General features: G+C 37.9%; 1 protein-coding gene across 1 annotated transcript in view; it reads right to left on the bottom strand.

The window, feature by feature from the left end:
- Positions 1-20,522, bottom strand: part of DNAH12 (dynein axonemal heavy chain 12) — a 113,017-nt gene that overhangs the window by 40,016 nt on the left and 52,479 nt on the right. Inside the window, exons 33-47 of the mRNA XM_044451206.1 lie at positions 19,627-19,815; positions 16,116-16,264; positions 14,319-14,457; positions 12,351-12,517; positions 11,657-11,912; positions 10,428-10,727; positions 9,481-9,659; positions 8,847-9,039; positions 6,771-6,932; positions 5,429-5,623; positions 4,305-4,438; positions 3,596-3,758; positions 2,489-2,569; positions 1,424-1,600; positions 100-231 (exon numbers count right to left, since the gene is read on the bottom strand). Coding sequence (XP_044307141.1) covers positions 100-231; positions 1,424-1,600; positions 2,489-2,569; positions 3,596-3,758; positions 4,305-4,438; positions 5,429-5,623; positions 6,771-6,932; positions 8,847-9,039; positions 9,481-9,659; positions 10,428-10,727; positions 11,657-11,912; positions 12,351-12,517; positions 14,319-14,457; positions 16,116-16,264; positions 19,627-19,815 — 2,616 coding nt within the window. The remainder of the gene's footprint in view (positions 1-99; positions 232-1,423; positions 1,601-2,488; positions 2,570-3,595; positions 3,759-4,304; positions 4,439-5,428; positions 5,624-6,770; positions 6,933-8,846; positions 9,040-9,480; positions 9,660-10,427; positions 10,728-11,656; positions 11,913-12,350; positions 12,518-14,318; positions 14,458-16,115; positions 16,265-19,626; positions 19,816-20,522) is intronic.

Here is a 20,522-nt window from a genome sequence, read left to right on the forward strand (position 1 = left end):
GCTTCCCACATTATGACGGGCTAAGTCCTAGACGTATGTTTCCTGCATAATCCGTGTGGACTTTGCAATCACTAATTCGTTTACTGTCACTTATTTTACCTTGCCTCCAATTCCTGAAGGATCTGCAATTTTTTCAGGTTTGATATCCTTCATGACACAGATGGCAGCCATAACGAGTTTAACACCAGAAGGTGGATTCTTCATTGATTTCACAATTGTAATATCTGAAGGCTAAATAACATACATTGTTAACTTATAACACAGAACAGTTTGCCTGAAAATGTTGCAGATAAAAGAACAAACTCACTTTGTATATTGTAAGGTCATGTACAAATAAACACACTGCAAATAAGCCACAGCATATTGAATTCTAAATCTATATCTAACTTTCTTGAATACCAATAATGAGCCAAGATATAGCATTATGGTTCACAAAGACAGATATAGGCCAATCAATCCCTTTTTAAAGTTTAGAAAACAAAATATGAACAGAAAAAGCTCAAATTATCTTGTTATATTGCTACTATCTCCAAGAAATTTTAAAGACCCATTTCTTTGAAGAGGCGTAAGGCAAGAACGTGTTGATCCTGATGATCTACCAAACGGTAAAAATGAAGTTACAACCCACATTCATATAGACAATATTACCAAAAGAGGCAAAACAAAATTTTCTTGGCTGGTGAGGTTGTGGCAGGAAAAGAAGAAGGTACTAAAAGGATTAAGGAGGAAATTAGGCAGAAAGTTGTACAGCAAAAATTATCTATGTAAAAATATTTGAAGAAATGAATTCAGATTATTTTTCCACTGAACTTCTTTGTATTGTCCTAGCAGATAATTTCAATACAATTCTCTGTTGCAGATTTAAAAGTGGGATAGAAAACAGTGTGCCTATACTTTGTGCAGTGCACTGTTTTGTACTACATTTCATATGGAAGTGTGTTTCCTACTGTAGAAACAAACTATCAGATCAATATTTCTGTCTCATCCTTGCTTCCTCTTTCTTACAGCTCATTCCATGGCTGTTCCACACAGGGTAAACATAGATAGTTACAAAGTCCCAGTATTCATTAAGTCCAATATTGCCAGCTCTGATTGGATCTCTTAAGCCTCAGGGAGGGGTCTTTTCTATCAACTGCTATGTGGTATTTAAGTGGAGATGCTGACGATGAACCTTAGGCTTGCAAAGGATGGGTTCTAACACTGAGCCTCTCCTTCAATTAATCAATAATCAAAACAGCACTATTCTAGGGTCTGTTCTATTTCAGCTTTCTGTCACATATTTTTTGTCTTTTACACTGTGCTTTAATGCATTTGTTGTGCATTAAGTGTTATTTATAATTTTTTATTTGGCTTTCCTCATTCATTCAACAAAACCAAACATTAGTAGCACAAAGCATCTTCTTAGTGCAGTTCTTTGGCTTGCCTTTAGAGTGTCAAGTGCAGATAATGCAGCCTCTAGAGCTGGAATTGCCTCTGCAAGGTCACTCTCACATTCATTCTTCAGTGCCTGTGCTTCTGCTGCTTTTTCTGTAGCAAGTTCTTCATCAATTTTCACAGTTTTGCTTTTTGCTTCAACTTCAGCAGACTCTTTCTCAATTACCTAGAGAGAGAATAATCTCTTACAATGAAATTCAACTTATATTCAGCACTTAATTAATTTGTTCATGGAGAACAAAATAATTATAATTGAAAAGATGAGTTGGTGTTCCAAAGCAGAGTTTTATACAAAATTCTAAGCACTGGTCCAAGTAGCTCATGGAAATCAACTAGAAGCACTTTTTGTTGCTTCTTTTATTCCCAAAGGCTTTTCAAATATGTTTCCTGTTTAGAACAGGTACATCCAACAGGAAATATAAGGCATATACATATGAATAGCATTCCATAAGGTAACATTTACAATAAATGCCTCCCTTGCCCTCAGTCTTCCTTGGTCTCTATGTCTGTCTGTCTGTCTGTCTGTCTGTCTGTCTGTCTGTCTGTCTCACTCTCTCTCTCGCTCTGTGTGTGTGTTGGTTGAAGGTACAGATACAAAAAGAAGGATCTGTTTGGAAAAGACCTACCACCTTGTAGGTCATTTACCCACATTTATTTATTTATACCACATTATTTCAATCTGTATGGAAGTCTTCGATGAATCACTCCAAAGAGAACCAAAAAGGCTTACTCTTCTGAAAATGACAATGCTCACCCTGTTGCCTCAATACTCCTTTTGGTGGAGGTACACTTCACATGTGTTCCCCACAAGCTGTTTTTCAGTAATAGGACTTTTTTTCTCCCTGTGCAAGGCTAAGAGGACTTGCTACACAGGTGTCCACAGGGAGTGAAAACAGCTAGTTTGGCACCTTGGACTCATTTTGCAGGCACAGTGGCACCCACCACTGTCATGCTGGAGAACCCTGAATTAAAACACTGAACAATTACAGCAAGCAACTACAACAATGGCAGAAATGCAGCAACTACCACATATCTTTAGCACCAGAGAATTTACCTTCATCATAGTTGCATTGTCCACCTTAGCTTGCTCCAATTTAGGTTGCAAATCAACCAGTTCTTTTTTCATTTCACCAACCTAAAACCAACAGTAGTTGCACATGAGTTCAAAGTATAGACAAATTAGAAAAAGAGACGTTAAACATTCAAATGTGACATTAAAGAGCCAGTGAGATGTGGTGGTAAAGAGCATGGGACTGGGACTCAGACGATCTGGGTTCTAGTCCCCGCTCAGCCATGGAGCCAACTGGGTGACTTTGGGCCAGTCACAGACTCTCAGCCCAACCTACCTCACAGGGCTGCTATTGTGGGGATAAGATGGATGATGTAAGCTGCCTTGAGCCCTTTGTAGGAAAAAGGCAGGATATAAATAAATAAATAAATAAATAAATAAATAAATAAATAAAGGATACAATCCTAAACACTTTCTAGGGGACAAACACTTTCCGATGAATATAGTAAGACTTACTTATGATGGCAGGAGGCTACCTGCTCATTGTGAAGCTGGGGAATTTATCAGGCTGTTAGCTCCTTCCAAGATGTCTCCCATTTCAGAGAGTCTGAGTAGGTCTGATGATAGTTCCCCTGGACTGAAGGTGCTGCTGCTAAATGCCATATTGGTGAATGGGAAAACAATAGGCAACCAGGACTTTGTCCAGGATGGTTGTGTTGACCTGGCCTATATCATGGAGACCTGGTTGGATGAACACTCATGGCCAAGTGAAGTTTGCTCTCTCTCTGCTGTTCTGCCAGTAGGCAAAGACTACCTTATTCAAGGCAGCCTTTGGCTGTAAGTAGATTGGTTGGGCTGGGTGCTGATTTTTAGTTTTTATTGTATTTTAGTATTCTATTTTATTTTTTAAATCAATTTGCATGCTTGCATGCTATTTTTCTTTTCTTTTCAAATAGAAGAAAATACAGAGCAATACACATAAAAATTGTGCCCTGTCCCATATTATACACATTTGCAAATACACAATGCATACCACAACAGCCCCTGTGGATAAATTAAGCCTTGGTCAGCTGCTGTGATTTGTGAACAGGCCTGGTTGGTATACAGCCCTCATAAGCCATTACTGTTGCTACACTTTTACAACAAACATACCTGCGATTCAGCAAAAGCTAGTTTGTCTAAGCCGTTAGTATATCTTTTTTTGGCCTTCATGACAGCATCACGGTTCTGAGTCAAAAGTTGTTGGAAAGAAGCAATAAGTTCAAGATAGGAAGTAGGTGTAACATAGTTATGCCGCCCCAATTCATTCAAAAACCTGTGACATGAAAAAATAGTATTTCACTCTAATTGGAACTCAAAAGGAAGGGTCAATTCGTTTCAGTACTGGTCAACTGTTTTGCTACATAGGTTTAAGAAATTTTCATGCTTTGAAGAACAGCTTTAGTCCACCATCCTTTAGTGCGAATGTCACCTCCTCATTTTATTTAAAAGCAGCCATAAGATGTCTGATGCTTGAATTTGCTTGAGAACCACAATGTAGGGGAATTAACACTTTGTCCTGAGCTATATTCCTGTCTTTAACATTTGCCCTGATCTGTTATTTGCCATTCAGGAGAAAAGTATCAGTATATCAGGCAGGTGGGTAAGGGTATGTGATTGTGATTAATATATCAAAACCAGGAAAATGGCAAGTGGTCAGGTACCATATTTCTGACTTGAATCTTCCCATCCCCGTGAATGTTTTTTACAAAAACAAAAGAAAGCATTATTTTTCATACTGTTAGTCTGAAATGTAACTATGACTTTCTTCATCCCTTCTTGCTTTTATATCACCCAACTTGAATGTATACAAAAAGATAACCTTTCAGAAAGTGACAATACAGAGGTATGGAAGTGTTTACAGATGGGAACAACTTCTTGACGCTCATTTTCAGTGAGCTCAAGCTTTTCCAAGAACTTAATAGCCACACGTTCAAGAGCATCTTCAGGCCATGGCTGAAAACAAAAATATACATTTTAGTTGTATTGTCTCTTTCATTAGTAAACATAGTTTTAGAGTCAGTTCTTCATAAAAGTTTCTCATAGCTGGGCAAAGCAGAAGTGGGACAGGTTCATAATATGAGAACTAGGAAGTTATTTTGCTATTTAAAATATGAAACTGATTCTGGAAAGCAGATGGCTTTTTATTCTCGAGCTTCTCTGCAGCACAGAGATATAAGGGGAATCATGATTATATGGCAATCCACAAATGTACCCAAATTCCAGATGCAGTTGCATGCAACATGGCATTACGCATCTAGAACAGATCATAGTGGCATTAATCTGAGAGGAGTTGTTTTACTTGATGTCCTGTAGTGAATAGGGGTTCGTAACCAATGGCCCTCTGGCCCATTCCAGCACTACTAGTTTATGATTCCACAATTCTAGTGGCAAATGAATGTACTTTTAGACAATTTGAGGGTATTTTTTGTTTTATGAAGATATTAGATTTATACCATGTCAGAAGGAGCGGGAAAATGTACTACAAATATAATATCTGACTTAGTAACAAGAAAAAATTGGGAACACTTACTCAGCTATGAGCACCTTACATGAAGAACAGAATCTATTTCCCTAGAACATTCAAAGCTGGATTGCTCTCTATGGGAAGGATTTTTTTTTTTTGATAAATACAATTTTTTGCAATCTGAAAGAAAATGCACCCTATGTAAGAAAGATAAATTTACGATTTTATGTCAGCCCAGTGTTTCACTAGAGGGAGCTTGCTAGAACAATTACACTCTCTTTCTTTCTCCTTTCTGCAGCTATTTGCACCATCTCAAAATTGGCTCTAGAGGGTTTTCCAGATCTCCAAAGTAGAATTTCAGTGGAAAAAGAGAGAGAACTTCTCTTTTTCTTCTGTTGATAGAAGCAGTGCCATTCAAAGCCATACTCAGGGGAATAAATGTATTTATGTGAAACAAGAGTATAAATACTTTTACAAACCTGGAACCAGTCAATAGTGCAGCAATTGATGAGAGATGGAAATTGTCTTAGTCGGTTGCGGAAGGCATCTCCAATTGGACTGAAAGCAACTACTACATGGAGGTTATCTTTGCAGCGGTTCACAAAGAAAGCAAATAATGCCAGGGGGCTGAGCTCTTCATGCTTACTGCCTGCCTGTGCTACTGCACGAACACCCTAAAGGATAAGGGAACAGGTAAATTCCATAGGTTCTAAAATGTTTTATTGAAAAAACAATTAAATTAATAAATATTATAAGGTAAATGGAATGACAAAAATTGATGTATAATTGAGTGCAGTATCAGGACCGTGCAAAAACTACTGTACTGTGTGCCAATTACCAACACTATGAACCAACTAAATAGTATGTGATTCCCTAATCAGATGCAATAACTCATTTTGAATATAAGAATCTGAAATGATCACTGCTTCATCTATAGCCTATAACACAGTTATAAGACTCAAACTGATGAACCCTCATGTTAGAAAAAGAAAAAAATATATACTCTATTAAAACCAAAAATTACTGTATTTTCTGTGTATAAGACAATAATTTTTCTTTAAAACATTTAGCTAAAAATGGAGGTGCGTGTAATACACGGGAGGCGCACTTGGGGGAGGGGGAGACTGGTGTGAATGCGCATGTGGGGGCGAAGGGGGCGCACGGGGGTGGCGAAGCGGCGGGCAGGGGGGTGGCGAAGCGGTGCGCGGCAGCAGCTTGCTCACTGGAGAACGATAGGAAAAGTGGGGGGCATCCTATACATGGGGGCATCTTATAGATGGAAAAATATGGTAGTTTCATTTTGAGCAAATGTCTCATAGAGCTTTGCACAAAGATTCTTCTTCCTTTCCTGTTGATGAATGAGCAGCACAACAAGCAAATATGCTCATAAACTGCACCACCAAAAGAATGATGAGGTTGAGACAGAGCATAGGGACCCATCAGCAGGTGCGCAGCCTACTTGTGTGCACGGGGATATCTCGGATGTCATCCTCTGTGCATGGATTTTATGTCCTTACGGCAACTTTTTCATGTAATTTTTTAAAAAGCAGAATTCCTGCTTTAAGATATCTATACTACTGTTTATTTCCCCTTATTCTTTATGCTGCATGATTCATTATACTGTATTTATTAGGTGCATGAGACAGCCACAAGTAAGTTATTTGCACTCATTAGTTTAAACAAGGAAGTATATGCTTAAGTTTACCATTTAAATAAATGAGAATTAAAAAGGCAAAACTTTAGCTGGATTGGGTCACTGGGAAATATTCATGGATATTGTAATGTTAATTGTAATACTTTATTTTAAGAGAAATAAGATACCTCCATAACTTCTTGTTTCTCATCAGCTGCAAAAAGGTTGGGGACTTCTCCAGTATTAAGCACACTGTCAATATCTTCCAAAAATCCTTCTTCTTTAATTTGTGTGTCCGTGATTAGAAATACAGTTTTCAAGCCCTTCATGCCTGCACTCCTGAAAACGTTCTAAAAACAACGAGAATATCTTTTCATACTCTCAAAAATTAAATCACTTTTTATCCCTGGTTACTAAATATGCATCCCTACATAACAGTCTAAAATTCCATCATTATAAGTTATCATTTTCATCATTATTTCCATCATAAGAACAAAAGAACATAAGCCATGCTGGATCAGACATGGTCCATCCAGTCCAGCACTCCATTCACAGGGTGGCAAACCGCTTGTCCACAAGATTCCTCAAGCAGGATGAGTACAAGAGTTCTGCCTGAGATGCTGCCTTCGATAATGGAGGTTAGAACACAGCCAGCAAGGCTATAGCTACAAATAGCCTCTTCCTACATGAATTTGTCCGATCCCCTCTTAAAGCCATCCAGATCAGCAGCCATCACTTCTTCAGTAGCAGTGAATTCCATAGTTTAATTAAGTGGTGTGTGAAGAAAGGTTGAATCTCCCACCAGTGAGCTTCATGGATGATCCCATGTTCTAGTATTATAGGAGAGGGAGAAAAATGTCTCTCTCTCCACCATTTCACAATTCAGAAAACCTCTATCATGACTCTCCTTACTTGCCTTTTTTCTAAGCTAGACAATCCCAGTTGTTGTAACCATTGCACATAGGGTGGTTGCTCCAACCCCTTAAGATTTTCGCTGCCCTTCCTACACTTTTTCCAGCTCAATAATATCATTTTTCATGTGTGGCAACTAAAACTGCACACAATATTCTAAGTGCAGTTGCACCAAACATTTATATAAAGGGAGTATGATCTTGTCAGTTTCATTTTCAAATCCTTTCCTAACTATGCCTAATAAAGAGATTGCCTTTTTCACACTGGTTGACCTTTTCAACAAGGTGTCCACCACAACCCCAAGACCCCTTTCTTGACATGCCACTGCTAGCTCAGATCCCTTCAGCCTATAAGGGAAGTTGGGTGGTTTGGGGTTTTTTACCCCAATGTGCATTACTGCATTTTCTATTTGAACCCTTCCCCCAGTTTGAAGAAATCCCTTTGGAGCTTCTCACAATCCCTTCTGGGTTTTTTTATCACTCTAATAGTTTGATGCAGTGCTTTTTTTGTAAGGAACTCATGAAATTATTTATCTTTCGCACGTAGTCAATCACTGTACACACACCCACACATGTCAGTTGTATAACGAAACATAACGGTTGCCACCCACAGTAAGCACTCAGCGTGCAACCACACAACCAATCACAAGCTGAGCAGTGCCACAAGCCGAGCAGTGCCATCACAACCAGCGCGGATGAAGTACACATGCATCGGATTCGACACACAAGCAGCTCGCATGCACCATTTTAATTATTTTGCTGCCAACAGGGCGATTCAAATCCACATGGACCAAACATCAAATTTTCAAAAGTTACTTTTAAAGCTTGGAAAATCTGTCGAAAAAAGTTGCTGGAACTCTGTTCCAGCGTTCTATGACAAAAAAAGTACTGGTCTGATGTCATCAGCAAACTTGGCCACTTCATTACTTCTTCTAATTCCAGATCACTTATGAATAGGCTGAATATCATTGGTCCTGTGGGACTCCACTGTTTACATTCTTTCACTGGGAGAAATTACTATTTATTCCCATTCTCTGCTATCTGTTCTTAATCAGTTACTGATTCATAAAAGGACCTTTACTCTTATTTCATGACTACTAAGTTTGCTCGGGAGCCTTTGGTGCAGGACTTTATCAAAAGCCAGTGCATACCATTGTCATATTTTTAAGTGACATAATCTAAATGTGAATTTGTTGGCAATTAAGTCTTTGTTGTGATAGAGTTCTCACTGTGAAAAAAATACCCTCTCAAGATAATTTTGATCTTCCTTTCTTATGATAAGAGGCTCCGAATATATTCATATGCAGTACAAACATATATATTCTTTTTGTGCTTTTCAAAGGATTTACTTACCTTTAGATCATCCCTCCACTCATTCATTCCATAGCTCTTAGAAATTTCTGGTTGGAAAATATTCATTTTTGCCATGGATGTAGCCAAACGAGTCAAGGACTGTCGCCCACTTCCGCCCATTCCAACAAGTAAGGCATTACCTCCTGACTGCTTCAGCACACGGCATATGCGAGACAAATGTTCCAGCACATACCTATCACAGAAATATCCAGATCATAATTAAAACTAATTAATTAAAATAAAAATCCCATCCCATTCCTATTTTAATTGGCATGGAAATGGTGGGAATGTGAATAGTGGAGACTCCAGAAAAGAGCTAGCAGATACTTGTGCTAATACTATGAGAACGCCATTAGTAATAAGTATGTCTTGACTGTACAGCATACAACCTCTGTCTAACTCATTCCAAGATGTCAATACTTTAGAAATATTGTACTCTGTGACCTTTTGAAGCAGCTTATATATTTGAGAAGCAGGGGGCTGAATAGGGGGCTGTAAGAAACAATTCCAACAAGATTATGAGTGAAAGCATCCTCATAAGGAACAGAATTGTAATTGTTCTAAACAGGAATATCTGTAGAAGTCCTAAAATAGAGTGCTATTGGAAGAAACAATTTTCAAAGAGCTTAAGCACCTAAAAACTACTAGGTTCATTCTTGTTTTGTGAGTTTGGTTATATTCATCCAGACACAGATCTACAACATCACTGAATGCTTGTACATTTGGAATTTCAATGTACATTCTTTCATCTCCTTCAAGATCAGGATTCATGTAGTCTCCAAACAGCAGATTTCTCATATCTTCTTCTGTTACCTATTGGCAGAATATAAACAGTACATTCTCTATTTCATTTGTATATTGTGCATTTAAGAAGGCACCAATAATGTAATACTATCTTAAGAATGGTAACAAGGGATAGTTACAACTAAAGGTTATATGGCTTTAAAGTTTCAAGTTTAACAGATTTATTGTGGCACAAGCTTTTATGGATGGAAAATCATTTCATCAGATGCTGATGATTTTCATTTGGCACACAGAGGTATAGAGAAAGATTGGGTGGTTGCATTTCAAACAAAAGCACACCTGCAAATAAGCTATGTGTCATGGCTTGTTTACTAAATAGCCTATGGTATGTCCAGCAGATGATCAGGCTTGCTGTGGTTTGTTCTCATCTCCCATCTATCCCGGGGGACTTTGCAGCAAAACCTCCTTATCTGCCTCTCCCTGCTCTGACCACTACTATTTATATATATATATATTCAGTGCCTCATAAGTGTGCAATTGATGTCACTCCAACCAATACCCCTTTTTGTTCCCAGGTTTTTATTATTTTGTGATACATGAAAAATGTGCAGTTAGGATTGTAATTTATTATTATTGTTGTTGTTCATTTTTCATTACTGTGCAATCTCATCTTGCCAATTTCTTTGTTTGTTTCAGGTGCTAAAGGGAGGAACAAAGGGGAACAGGCAAAATACCTGTTGGGCTCATTGCAAGTACTTCACAAAATAGCCAGCCCCAGTGTGACCTATTGTCAGCCAGTGAGAGAGGTCAATTTTAATGAAAAACAGGAATACTTACAGGTGCATTCCCTTGTCTCAGATGTGTAAAAACGGAATCAAATGCTTCTTTGAAATGTTCTTTCACAATCTCTTTCATTAGTTTGAAGAGCCAAGCTCTATCAGTGTCATCTACAAGGCGGTCATAAAATACTCGGAAAACTTCATGCACAAAGAGACGAACCATTGTATTTTTGTTTAAAACAGAATCCTTCTTAATGAGCAGACAGCCTAGAATAACTCGTGAAAAGTCACGCAGATTGAATGTATAATGAGATTTGGCTGGTGTTGGCAACAGGTTGTCCATGGCCTTCTTATATACCTTGAGGATTGAAAATAACATGAAAAACTGAAGATAGCTGAACTCTTAAAGAAATTCAAGATCCAACCAGTTCTACTAATGGGCAGCAAAATCAAGATTGGTGGAGGTTAATCACAAAGGACAAGTAACATACTCACTGGCACTCATGGAAAATTACGGTGGCAACGGCTATAAGTTTCCACTCTACTTTGAAGCAATCCCAGAGGTCAATAAGAAAATATAAAAATAATTTAAAATAAAATTTGGGAAGAAGAGAATATCTCCATGGCCACCAAGCATGATGTCTGTGGACGTGCTGACAGATATAGGTCCCATACTGTCTGCTTCTGAGTTAGAGATTAACAGGTGAACATATTCAACTTCATTTATTACTTAATCTAAAGTGGCCAAAAGCCTTTCAGGAGGCAAGATGCAGACTTTATATTGGATGTAACTTTCTCCTACATTTTAGAAAAAAATCAGCTCCATGTTTCTCAGAGGCGATATGCTTCGGAGGTACCATTTTGGAAGTCTCTTGTATAGTACAAGTAGAACAAACAGGAATGACATGCAGATAATTAAAATATGATTTACATCCTAGGCAATCCTCTCCAAGGGAGGCTCAGAAGGTAGCAACAAGAGGCGGGGCCTTCTCAGTGGTGGCTCCCTGATTATATAATGATCTCCTCACTGAGACCCACCTGGTGCCAACTTGCTATCTTTTCAGTGCCAGGTTAATATCTTTTTCCCTGAGGTATTTATTAGCATGGGTGAGGGGGTGGTATGTTGGTCTGGTTGCACTGGGAAAAACGTTCAGCTGTTTACATATTTGAAAATTGTAAGCAGTTTTTATTGTATTGCGTTTGTGTACTTCATGAATTGCTTGGAACAACCCAGACATCTTTGGCTATTGGGTGGTATAGAAATGAAATAATAAATCATAATTTTACCTCCATTGTGCCACTGACAATTTGGTTTCCAACAGTGAAATATTCTGGCACAAATTCATTTGCTCTGAGGTAGAAGGATACAACAGTAGAGAAAATCCGGACCATTGTTTCATCACTAAAGGCATTAATGGTGCAAATATTGAAGTGTCTCAGAAAACGAGGTGTGACTGGATTTCTTCCACCACCAGGTGGACCCATGGCAGCCACCAGTTGTACATCAACTAGAAGGATTTTATTTGTATCTTTTAGGTCATACCTTCAAAACAAAGGAAAGGATGATATTCAGATTTAGAAACATACTAGAATATAATATCTGCATTTAGAAGTATCTAAAATTGCATTCCAACAGTTCTTACCTACTGAGACAACTGCATGAATAGACATATCATTTGAACACAGAATTCCATGTTATCAAGGTTTGCCTCCCTTACTTTCTAAATAATTTCTGCAACAAACTTTGCAGAGGACAACACTTTGTTTAATGTGAGTAGTTTCGACGGCTACTGAAGATTAGTAGCCTGAAATTAATGAATTGTTTTTGTCTATCTTTTATAAACTCAAGTTTAAAAGTATAATGCAGATTTCCCTTTTCCTAATGCACACAAACACTGTACAAAAATCCAACACTAGAATGAAGTATGCCTGGCAGGGTTTAACCTACTGATTTTCTTTAATTTTGTGCTGAAGCAATTACCAGTTTCCATGGTCAAAAAACTGTCTTAGAAGTTCAATAGGAGGCTGAGCTCCATATTGTTCCAATGCAGGCATGTTCATATCATCTACAAAGATAATGCACTTCTTTCCCATTGGTGGGCCAAATATTCCTTTCCGTCTTTTGTCCAGCCTGGCCATAATAATGTTCTAAAATACAAAAATAAAACACATTTCCTACTGATTAGAATTCTTGCAAAGTAAGATAGGAAATTCTTGCATGTCTAATAAAGATGCTAGTTATTTTGGGTAAACTGCTTGAAAACATTATTAAAGATAGAATAGCACATAGAGGGTCAAACCATTCTGGAAGAAAAATCAGAATGGCTTGCACAAGGGAAAGCCTTATCTCACTAACCTATTGGAGTTCTTTAAGGGTGCCAGTAAGCACATAGACAGGCGTGATCCAGTAGATATTGTTTACTTGGAGTTCCAAAAGGCTTTTGACAAAATCCCTCATGATTTGACAAAATCCCTCATGAAAGCCTCCTGAGCAAACTAAGCAGTCATGAAATAAAAAGGGGGCAGGTTCTCTTATGGATCACTAACTGATTAAATAACAGAAGACAGAAACTGAGAATAAATGGCAATTTCTCCCAATGAAGCAATGACATCAGTGGAGCCCCATAGTGTTCTGTATTAGGACCAGTGCTTTTGAACCTATACATAAATTATCTGGAATTAGGAGTAAGTTTGGCTGGTGACACTAAATCTGGGAGAATGGGCATAAAAATGGCAAATGCAGTTCAATATAAGAAAGTATAGGGTAATGCATGTTGGGGCAAAAATCCCAAGTTCAAGTATACATCGATGGGATCTGAACTAGCAGTGAATGAGAAAGAATGGGATCTTAGGGTAGCAGTGGACAGCTTGATGAAAATGGCAGCCCTATTATTATTATTATTATTATTATTATTATTATTATTATTATTATTATTATTATAACATTTCTATGCCGCCCCTTGCCGAAACCTCGGGGCGGCTTACAACACAATAAAATTGTGTTGAAATACAATAGAACATAATAAATTACCATTAAATACAAAAATACAAAAAATACATTGAGTTACAAACATAATAATATAAAATTAAAATTATCAGTATAATATAAGTAAATAAATAATATAGGAGGAGAAAAGAGAAGGAAGAAGAAGTTGCCCTGGCCAGATCATATATTTTAACAATTAAAATGATGTTTAAATAAAAAGGTCTTTACCTGGCGCCGAAAAACCAGTAACGACGGTGCCAGGCGGACCTCTTTGGGGAGTGAATTCCATAGGTTGGGCGCCACCGCAGAGAAAGCCCTCCTCCGAGTACTTACTCTCCTAATTTCTTTCATGGAGGGTTCCCGGAGAAGGGGCTCTCCCGCAGATCTCAAAGGGCGGTCGGGCATATACGGATGTAAGCGCTCGTTCAGGTAGCCAGGACCCAAGCCATGCTCAGCTGCCTTGAAGAAGGCAAACTCCATACTAGGCATAATTAGGAATGGAGTAGAAAAGGGAACTGCCAAATTCTTACTTTCCTTATACAAATCTTTGGTGCAAGCATACTTACAATATGGAGTTCCATTTTGGTCAACTTATCTGAAAAAAATATTCACTTGAAAAAAGCTGAGAGGGGCAATGGAAATTATCAGGACACTGGAGCAACTCCCTATGAGGAAGAGCTGCAACAACTGGGACAGTTTTGTTTAGAAAAACAATGAGTAAGGGGAGACATGATACAGGTGCTTAAAATAATGTATGGACTGGAGGAAGTATAGATGGAGACATCCTTCTCCCTCTCCCCTAACACTTAAACTCAGAGTATTCCCATGAAGCTGATTGATGGAAGGTCTAGGACATGTAAAAGAAAGTACTTTTTCACATAGTTGATGGTACATCAATGAACATCAATGCCTAAATTAACAAAAAAATTCAGAACATTTCTAATTATAGTTGTTCTTACCAACCTGAGTCTGATTGGCACTTGTTCGAGCCGAAAAATTAACAAAGAAAGGGAAGTAGTGTTCCTTTTCCAAATGGTTCATTAGCTTGTCTTTCACATATACAGATTTTCCAGTACCTGTTGGTCCCACAAAAAGCAGTGGTCTTGAAAAGAATTTAATATGTTTGTATTAGTCTCTCTGTAGAAATGTGTATAAATTATAAACAAAAAAGACTAATAACTGGCAGTATTGTACAGTGATGTACAAATATATGGCTGCCCTAAGTTTCCAGTTACTTATTCATGAAATTTCAGTAATGTAAAGGAACAAGCATAAATTAGAAAGAAAAGTCAAAACACACTTAGCTTCATTTAATGGATTATATTACACAGTTGGCATCCAGGAATCTTATATAGAATAGAGGTTTTATTTATGAACTGTGCTTATTTCTGAATGCAGTGTAGAGATTCATACATGGGAGTAAGCCATTATCTCTAAAGGTAGATTAGTGCAGAGGGAATGATTATAGTGACATGGCTGTACTGACTAGTTCTGAAGTCCAATACAATGTGCTAGTCCTGGTTTTTACAGTTCTAAACTGTGATATCCAAACAAATCATTTTTTTTCCTACCTAAGAGGTCTCCAAATGTCCCCACTGAGTGGGCAGGGAGGCACTCATATTATGGACCCCCTTCCCCAGTTATTGTTCATTTGACATCTTCTTTACTATCTTATAAGTACCAAGTAAAACTGGTCGTGTACTTTCACAGATTTAAGGAGTGACCCTATAGGCCTTAGGCAGCACTGGGGAGGGGCATAGAATATTTTGGAGTCCCAGCTCAGTGGTCAGAAATAGTGCTTCAACCTTGAAGTTGGGAAAAGAAGGGGAGCAAAATCCACTCAAATATATGCATATTTTAGCATAAAGATCTTACAGTGCTAAGTAAGCCTTAGCAAAAGCATTCCAACCTTTTTCAAATGAGGAGGGGGGTGTGCAAATCTGAGAAACCACCAAATAGTTTGCAGAGTGAGAAAAGAAGGGGTTCTGGCCATCTCAGTAACTTCAGAGGACCAGACAGGGTTCCAGGAGTGCCAGATTTGGCTTGCAGGCCTGAAGTTCAACAGCCGCTCTTTTAACTATGACTAAAAATTATACCTGTATTACTCTTTACCATGTTTAATGCTAATTATTTCCCAGTTTAACTACAATCTGAACCCAGGTTTTGAAGCAGATTTAGAAACACTTCATTAATCATGGTCTGTTACACTGCAAATTTAACATGGTTAAAGCTGACAGGGAAATGGCACCATTGCCACCTGTCAGATTGACCTTTTTTTTGGAAGGGGAGAAGAAGCTAAATATGCTCTGAAGAAGCTCTGAATGTGCTAACACATGCTGAAACCAGGAGGTGTTAGCATCCCTTAGTGGGGATTCTGACAGAGTACCATAGTTCTGGAAAACAATCTGCCCTTAGACTCATAGATTCCTTAGACTCTGCCTCATGCCTGGGCTACTTCCATCATTCCTACCTACCTGGCTATAGTTAGAAGACCCCCACCCCACACCCCGCTCCAGGCTGGACAGCTTCCCACATTGCTCACAAGCCTGTGTTTCCATTTCCAGCAACCCAGGGCAGTCTTCAAATCTCAAGCTTCTTTGTTAACAGGAATAGAAAAGACTGAAGGGACAACAGGGGTGCAAAAATGACATATTCTCATACGTTAATTCAATTCAAAAACCAGGTTTTGGAGGCATTAAATAAAGTCTTCATGTGAACAATGAAGCTAATTTCATTATTACAGGAAGAAATGTTTCTTACTTTCCATATCTGATGCACAAATCCATTAAATAGGTATATCTGACTGTGTCCATTGTTGGAACTATAATGTCTTGAATCTTAACAGTTTTATCAAAATTGGCAGTTTTAATAGCTTCGTTCCAGTGTGCCCATCGACCCTTTCCTTTGAGCTAGGAAGGAATACAGAAATAAAGTTTTGTGGAAGATATGTGCCAAAAAAGAAATTCAAAATTGTTTTACTAACATTTAATGCTTTTAGCAATTATTATTTTGAACATTTAATTGAATCTCATCTCATCTTAAATTATAAAATTGTAGATATAATTTATTTATTTATTTATTTAAAACATTTCTCTGTCGCCCCCATTGCAACAAAGCCTCGGGGCGGCTCACAAAGAATACATAAATAATGATAATATAACAATTTTAAAAAATCGTTTAAAAACTATGCATTCCCGGTGCATTCTCGGCTAAAAATTCAATATATATGAAGTATATTGCTATGTATTTACTAATAAGTGTAGTGTTATTTAGTACTAGGATGTAATAAACCCAGTCACTTCCTTGTCAATGGGAAAAGTTCCTCCCAGATATAGCAAACACTGCAGTATTTCCATCAAACACCCTACCTGCAGTCTGGCCCTTTAGACTTCATTTTTCCAGAAAGAAAAGGAAATATACTTCTCTTGCAAGGTGCGGTTTGAGGAAAAAGTATTTGCATGGAGCAGCAAAAAGAACTTCCTCTTTACTATTTCCTCCAAAAACCCAACTGGAAGGGACTGAAAAACATCTATAGCCCTTTACTACTCTATGGTTGAAAGGGATAGCCTCTCTTTCTCTACTTTGTGCAAGAAGCAAAAGCACATTTCTCAGGAGAAAAAACAACTTTTTTCCTCTACAGATAACAAGGAAAAAAAGAGAAAGGGAAAAGAGGCATCTATTTCACAAGTTGACTTTCTGAAGAAGGCACCAACCAAACCTCACTGTTGTTGCTGCTAGAAAAAACAAAAAAATAAAAAAAAATAAAAACTCAAGGTAAAGAAAAGAGGAGACTATTGCTTTGTTTCTCTCCTATCTCATAGGTTTTGCATGAAGAAGTTGCAAGGTGCAGTTGAAGCCATGTTCAACTCTTGGTACTAAAATAATATCTCTTTCATAGATTCCAAGCAGTCCAGAGGGGGATCCCCCCTTTTTTTCTGCATGAGAAGTTTAAACTTTTGGTATTGATTATGCCACAGAAGAACAAGGGAATAGATGAGAACCCACTAGGGCTATCTATACTAGGATTTATTTATTTATTTTATTTATTAAAACATTTTTATGCCGCCCCATTCGCCGAAGCCTCGGGGCGGCTTACAACAAGGATGATGGGGGATGTTTAATAGCTAAAATTCCTCATCTATAGCAATCTCAGGAGTAGACTTCTTATAACAACCCTGTTAATCTGAGCCATATCCCACCATTGCCTTGGTATCACATTGAATTTGGTGTTGAATAGTATTGATTTCTGCTGGGATAAAATAGATGATTCTGCCTAGAATATTCTGATGAGATATATCTGGTCTTCAAGAGACCCACTCTTGTTTCAATGCTTATTTTGTCACCATGCCTTCACTGTCTGGTGGTCAGACATACACAGTGCAAAGGTAGCTGAAGAATAGATGTGGAAGAGTTATGGGTCATTTGTTATGGGTCTTCCATAATTGCTGGGACATTTGTAAGAAGGAAACTTACAAGCAGGATGCGAGTTCAGCACCACCTTCTGCCCAAGTTCCTCAGCAACTGGTATTTATAGGGATACTGCCTTGAATATTTGAGGACGTATAGAGCCATCATGACTCACACCTACTGACAGCTCTGCCCACAATGAATCTGTTCATATTGGTGGCCATTTTTGAAAGTGAATTTCATAATTTAACAATGTTCCATGTGAAGGAGAACTTCCCTTTATCTGTCTTGAATTCCCTACCAACCAGCTTCATGGGGGAACTCTAGGTTCTAGTATTGTGTAGGGGAGAAAAATGCCTCCTTACCTACTTTTTCTACATCTTGAATCATTTTGTACATTCCTTACTTGCCTCTTTTCTAAGCTAAGCAGTCCCAGGTATTGAAGCTTTTCCTGCTCTTTTTTCAATTATACAATACCTCTTTTAGGTACAGTGACCAGATGTGAAAGAAGAATTGTATTGGCAGTTTTATTTTCCATTCCTTAGTTATGTCTAACATGGAGTTTGTCTTTTCCACAGCAGCTGCATACTGGGTTGACATTTTCACTGAGCTATTTAGCACTGTCCTGTCCACAATTTTTTCTTGGGTTCTGAGCTATCTACAACTGACCTACAGCTTATACTTCAATTTGAGTTGTTTTTTGTTTGTTTGTTTGTTGGTCACAATGTGCATCGCTTCACACTTGCTTACATTAAATATTTCAACACATTGATCTTTAGTCTGTCTTCTAGTTTAGAGAGAAATTATTTACTCACCCTAAACAAATTTTTGCCATCAGCAAACTTGCCCATTTTACTGTTCACTCCCAATTCCAGGCCATTTATGAATAGATTGAAAAGCACTGATCCCGTAATGGATCCCCATGAAACTCCACTTTTTAACATCATTCCACTGGGAGAATTTATTATTTGTTCCAACTCTCTACATTCTATTCTTTAATCCTTTAATTGGTTCTTTAACCAATTCCTCAGCCAAAGAAGTTTCCCTAACCGCATGCTGCACACATGCAGAGTTCATACGCATAAATGCAGAGAGATCAAAAGAACAGCCACCTCTACATTCTCACTTTTCCACTCTATAAAAGGAAGGTGTGATTTCTGCATTTATCTGTTAGGCTTCTGTGGAGGAGCTAAAACAGAAAGATGCTTCTTGTACCTTTTGCAAAAGACTAGTACAAGGACCAACACTCCTTCCTTTCCTGACTAATGTGCACATACCACAGAATGTAAGGAAGGAAGGAGTTGGCGGCAACAGCAAATAATAGGGTTGTTGAGCACTTTCTACTATACCTCAAGATAAAATATGCTTGCTATATATTTGGGTTTTAAAAATATAACACAACCGTAATTCAGAAAGGGACACTGTCTGAACATATATAATTTAGCAATCTTGCTGTAGTTAAGCAGTTCTGGATCTAGTTTGTGCTTGGATGCAGGCCCACTGCAGAGTTTTCTTTAAAAAATGAAGTCTGAAGATGGGTAGGGTATACATATAATCAAACAAATAAATAGCCAAGTAGTATAGAATTCAATGATAGATCAAAAGGTCCATGGATAAAATCCAAGTGTCCCCTTCTAGTTGTTTAGAATGCACATATCATGCAAGATCCTTCACTGTATGAATTCCAGCTGAAATAAAACCATCTGAAGCCAAAGCTTCCCAGGAGGGGCTATTTAAGCTGCAGCTTTTAATGGTTAAATTCCATTTGTATTCCTACTGGCTTAAAACAATTATTTACATTCAAGTACCTATTAAAAAGTTAAATTGAAATTCTCTGTTAATAATTCTATAGATGATTTCATACCTCAAACATGTAATCATACACCAAGCCTTTCTCTTCAAAAGGATGGTCCCATTTGCCCACAGATGCTGGCACTGGATGTTCATCTAGCTTTCCTGTTACAATATCTCTCATAAAGCTATCAAATAGAACTCGGCCATCACTATCACAGGTTCCACCAATGGACCAAACCAGGGAGAATGCAAAACAACCCTAACATTAAAAAATATCAATTATTAAATTGTATTTTCACAGCACACACTCATCAGCTTATTACTGAACTAGCCTGTTATATACTCAAGGCAAATATCAATTTAAACAGTTTGAAGTGCATACTATTTAGCTACCACAAATAATCATTTAATTATTTATCAATGTAAAAAAAGCTGTTCAAAGTATGAAATTTGTCAAAAGATATATCACCAATAGCTAAATATAAAATACAACAGTCGTCTTCCAGCTACACTGTCTGCCAGTTGACGTTTGGGCCCAATTCAGAGTCCTAGTACTAACATTCAAAGCCCTAAATGGCTTGCAGCCAGGTTATCTGATGGATAACCTGGCTCCCATATGTACCAATATGTACCATCCTCCCATATTTACCAATCCAGACCCTGAGGTCATCTTCAGGGGATCTTCCCTGGTTGCCCCTTCAGAAGGAAGTGAAGCAAGTGGTTACCAGAAGGAAAGTTTTTCAGTTTTGGCACCTTGATTTTGGAATAAACTCCCCAAAGAGGTCCATGTGGTGCCAACTTTGGATTCTTTTCAGCACCAGGTGAAGACCTTTTTGATTTTCCCAGTATTTTAATAGTTCAACTTTTTAATTTTTCTTTATATATTCAGTTTTAGTTTGTACTGCTGCTATGCTGTGCTGAATCATAGCATTGGAATTGCTATTATGGTTTTGTTCTTTTAAATTA

The sequence above is a fragment of the Varanus komodoensis genome, unplaced genomic scaffold (assembly GCF_004798865.1).
Source record: "Varanus komodoensis strain SLA01 unplaced genomic scaffold, ASM479886v1 scaffold6_2, whole genome shotgun sequence".
NCBI lineage: Eukaryota > Metazoa > Chordata > Lepidosauria > Squamata > Varanidae > Varanus > Varanus komodoensis.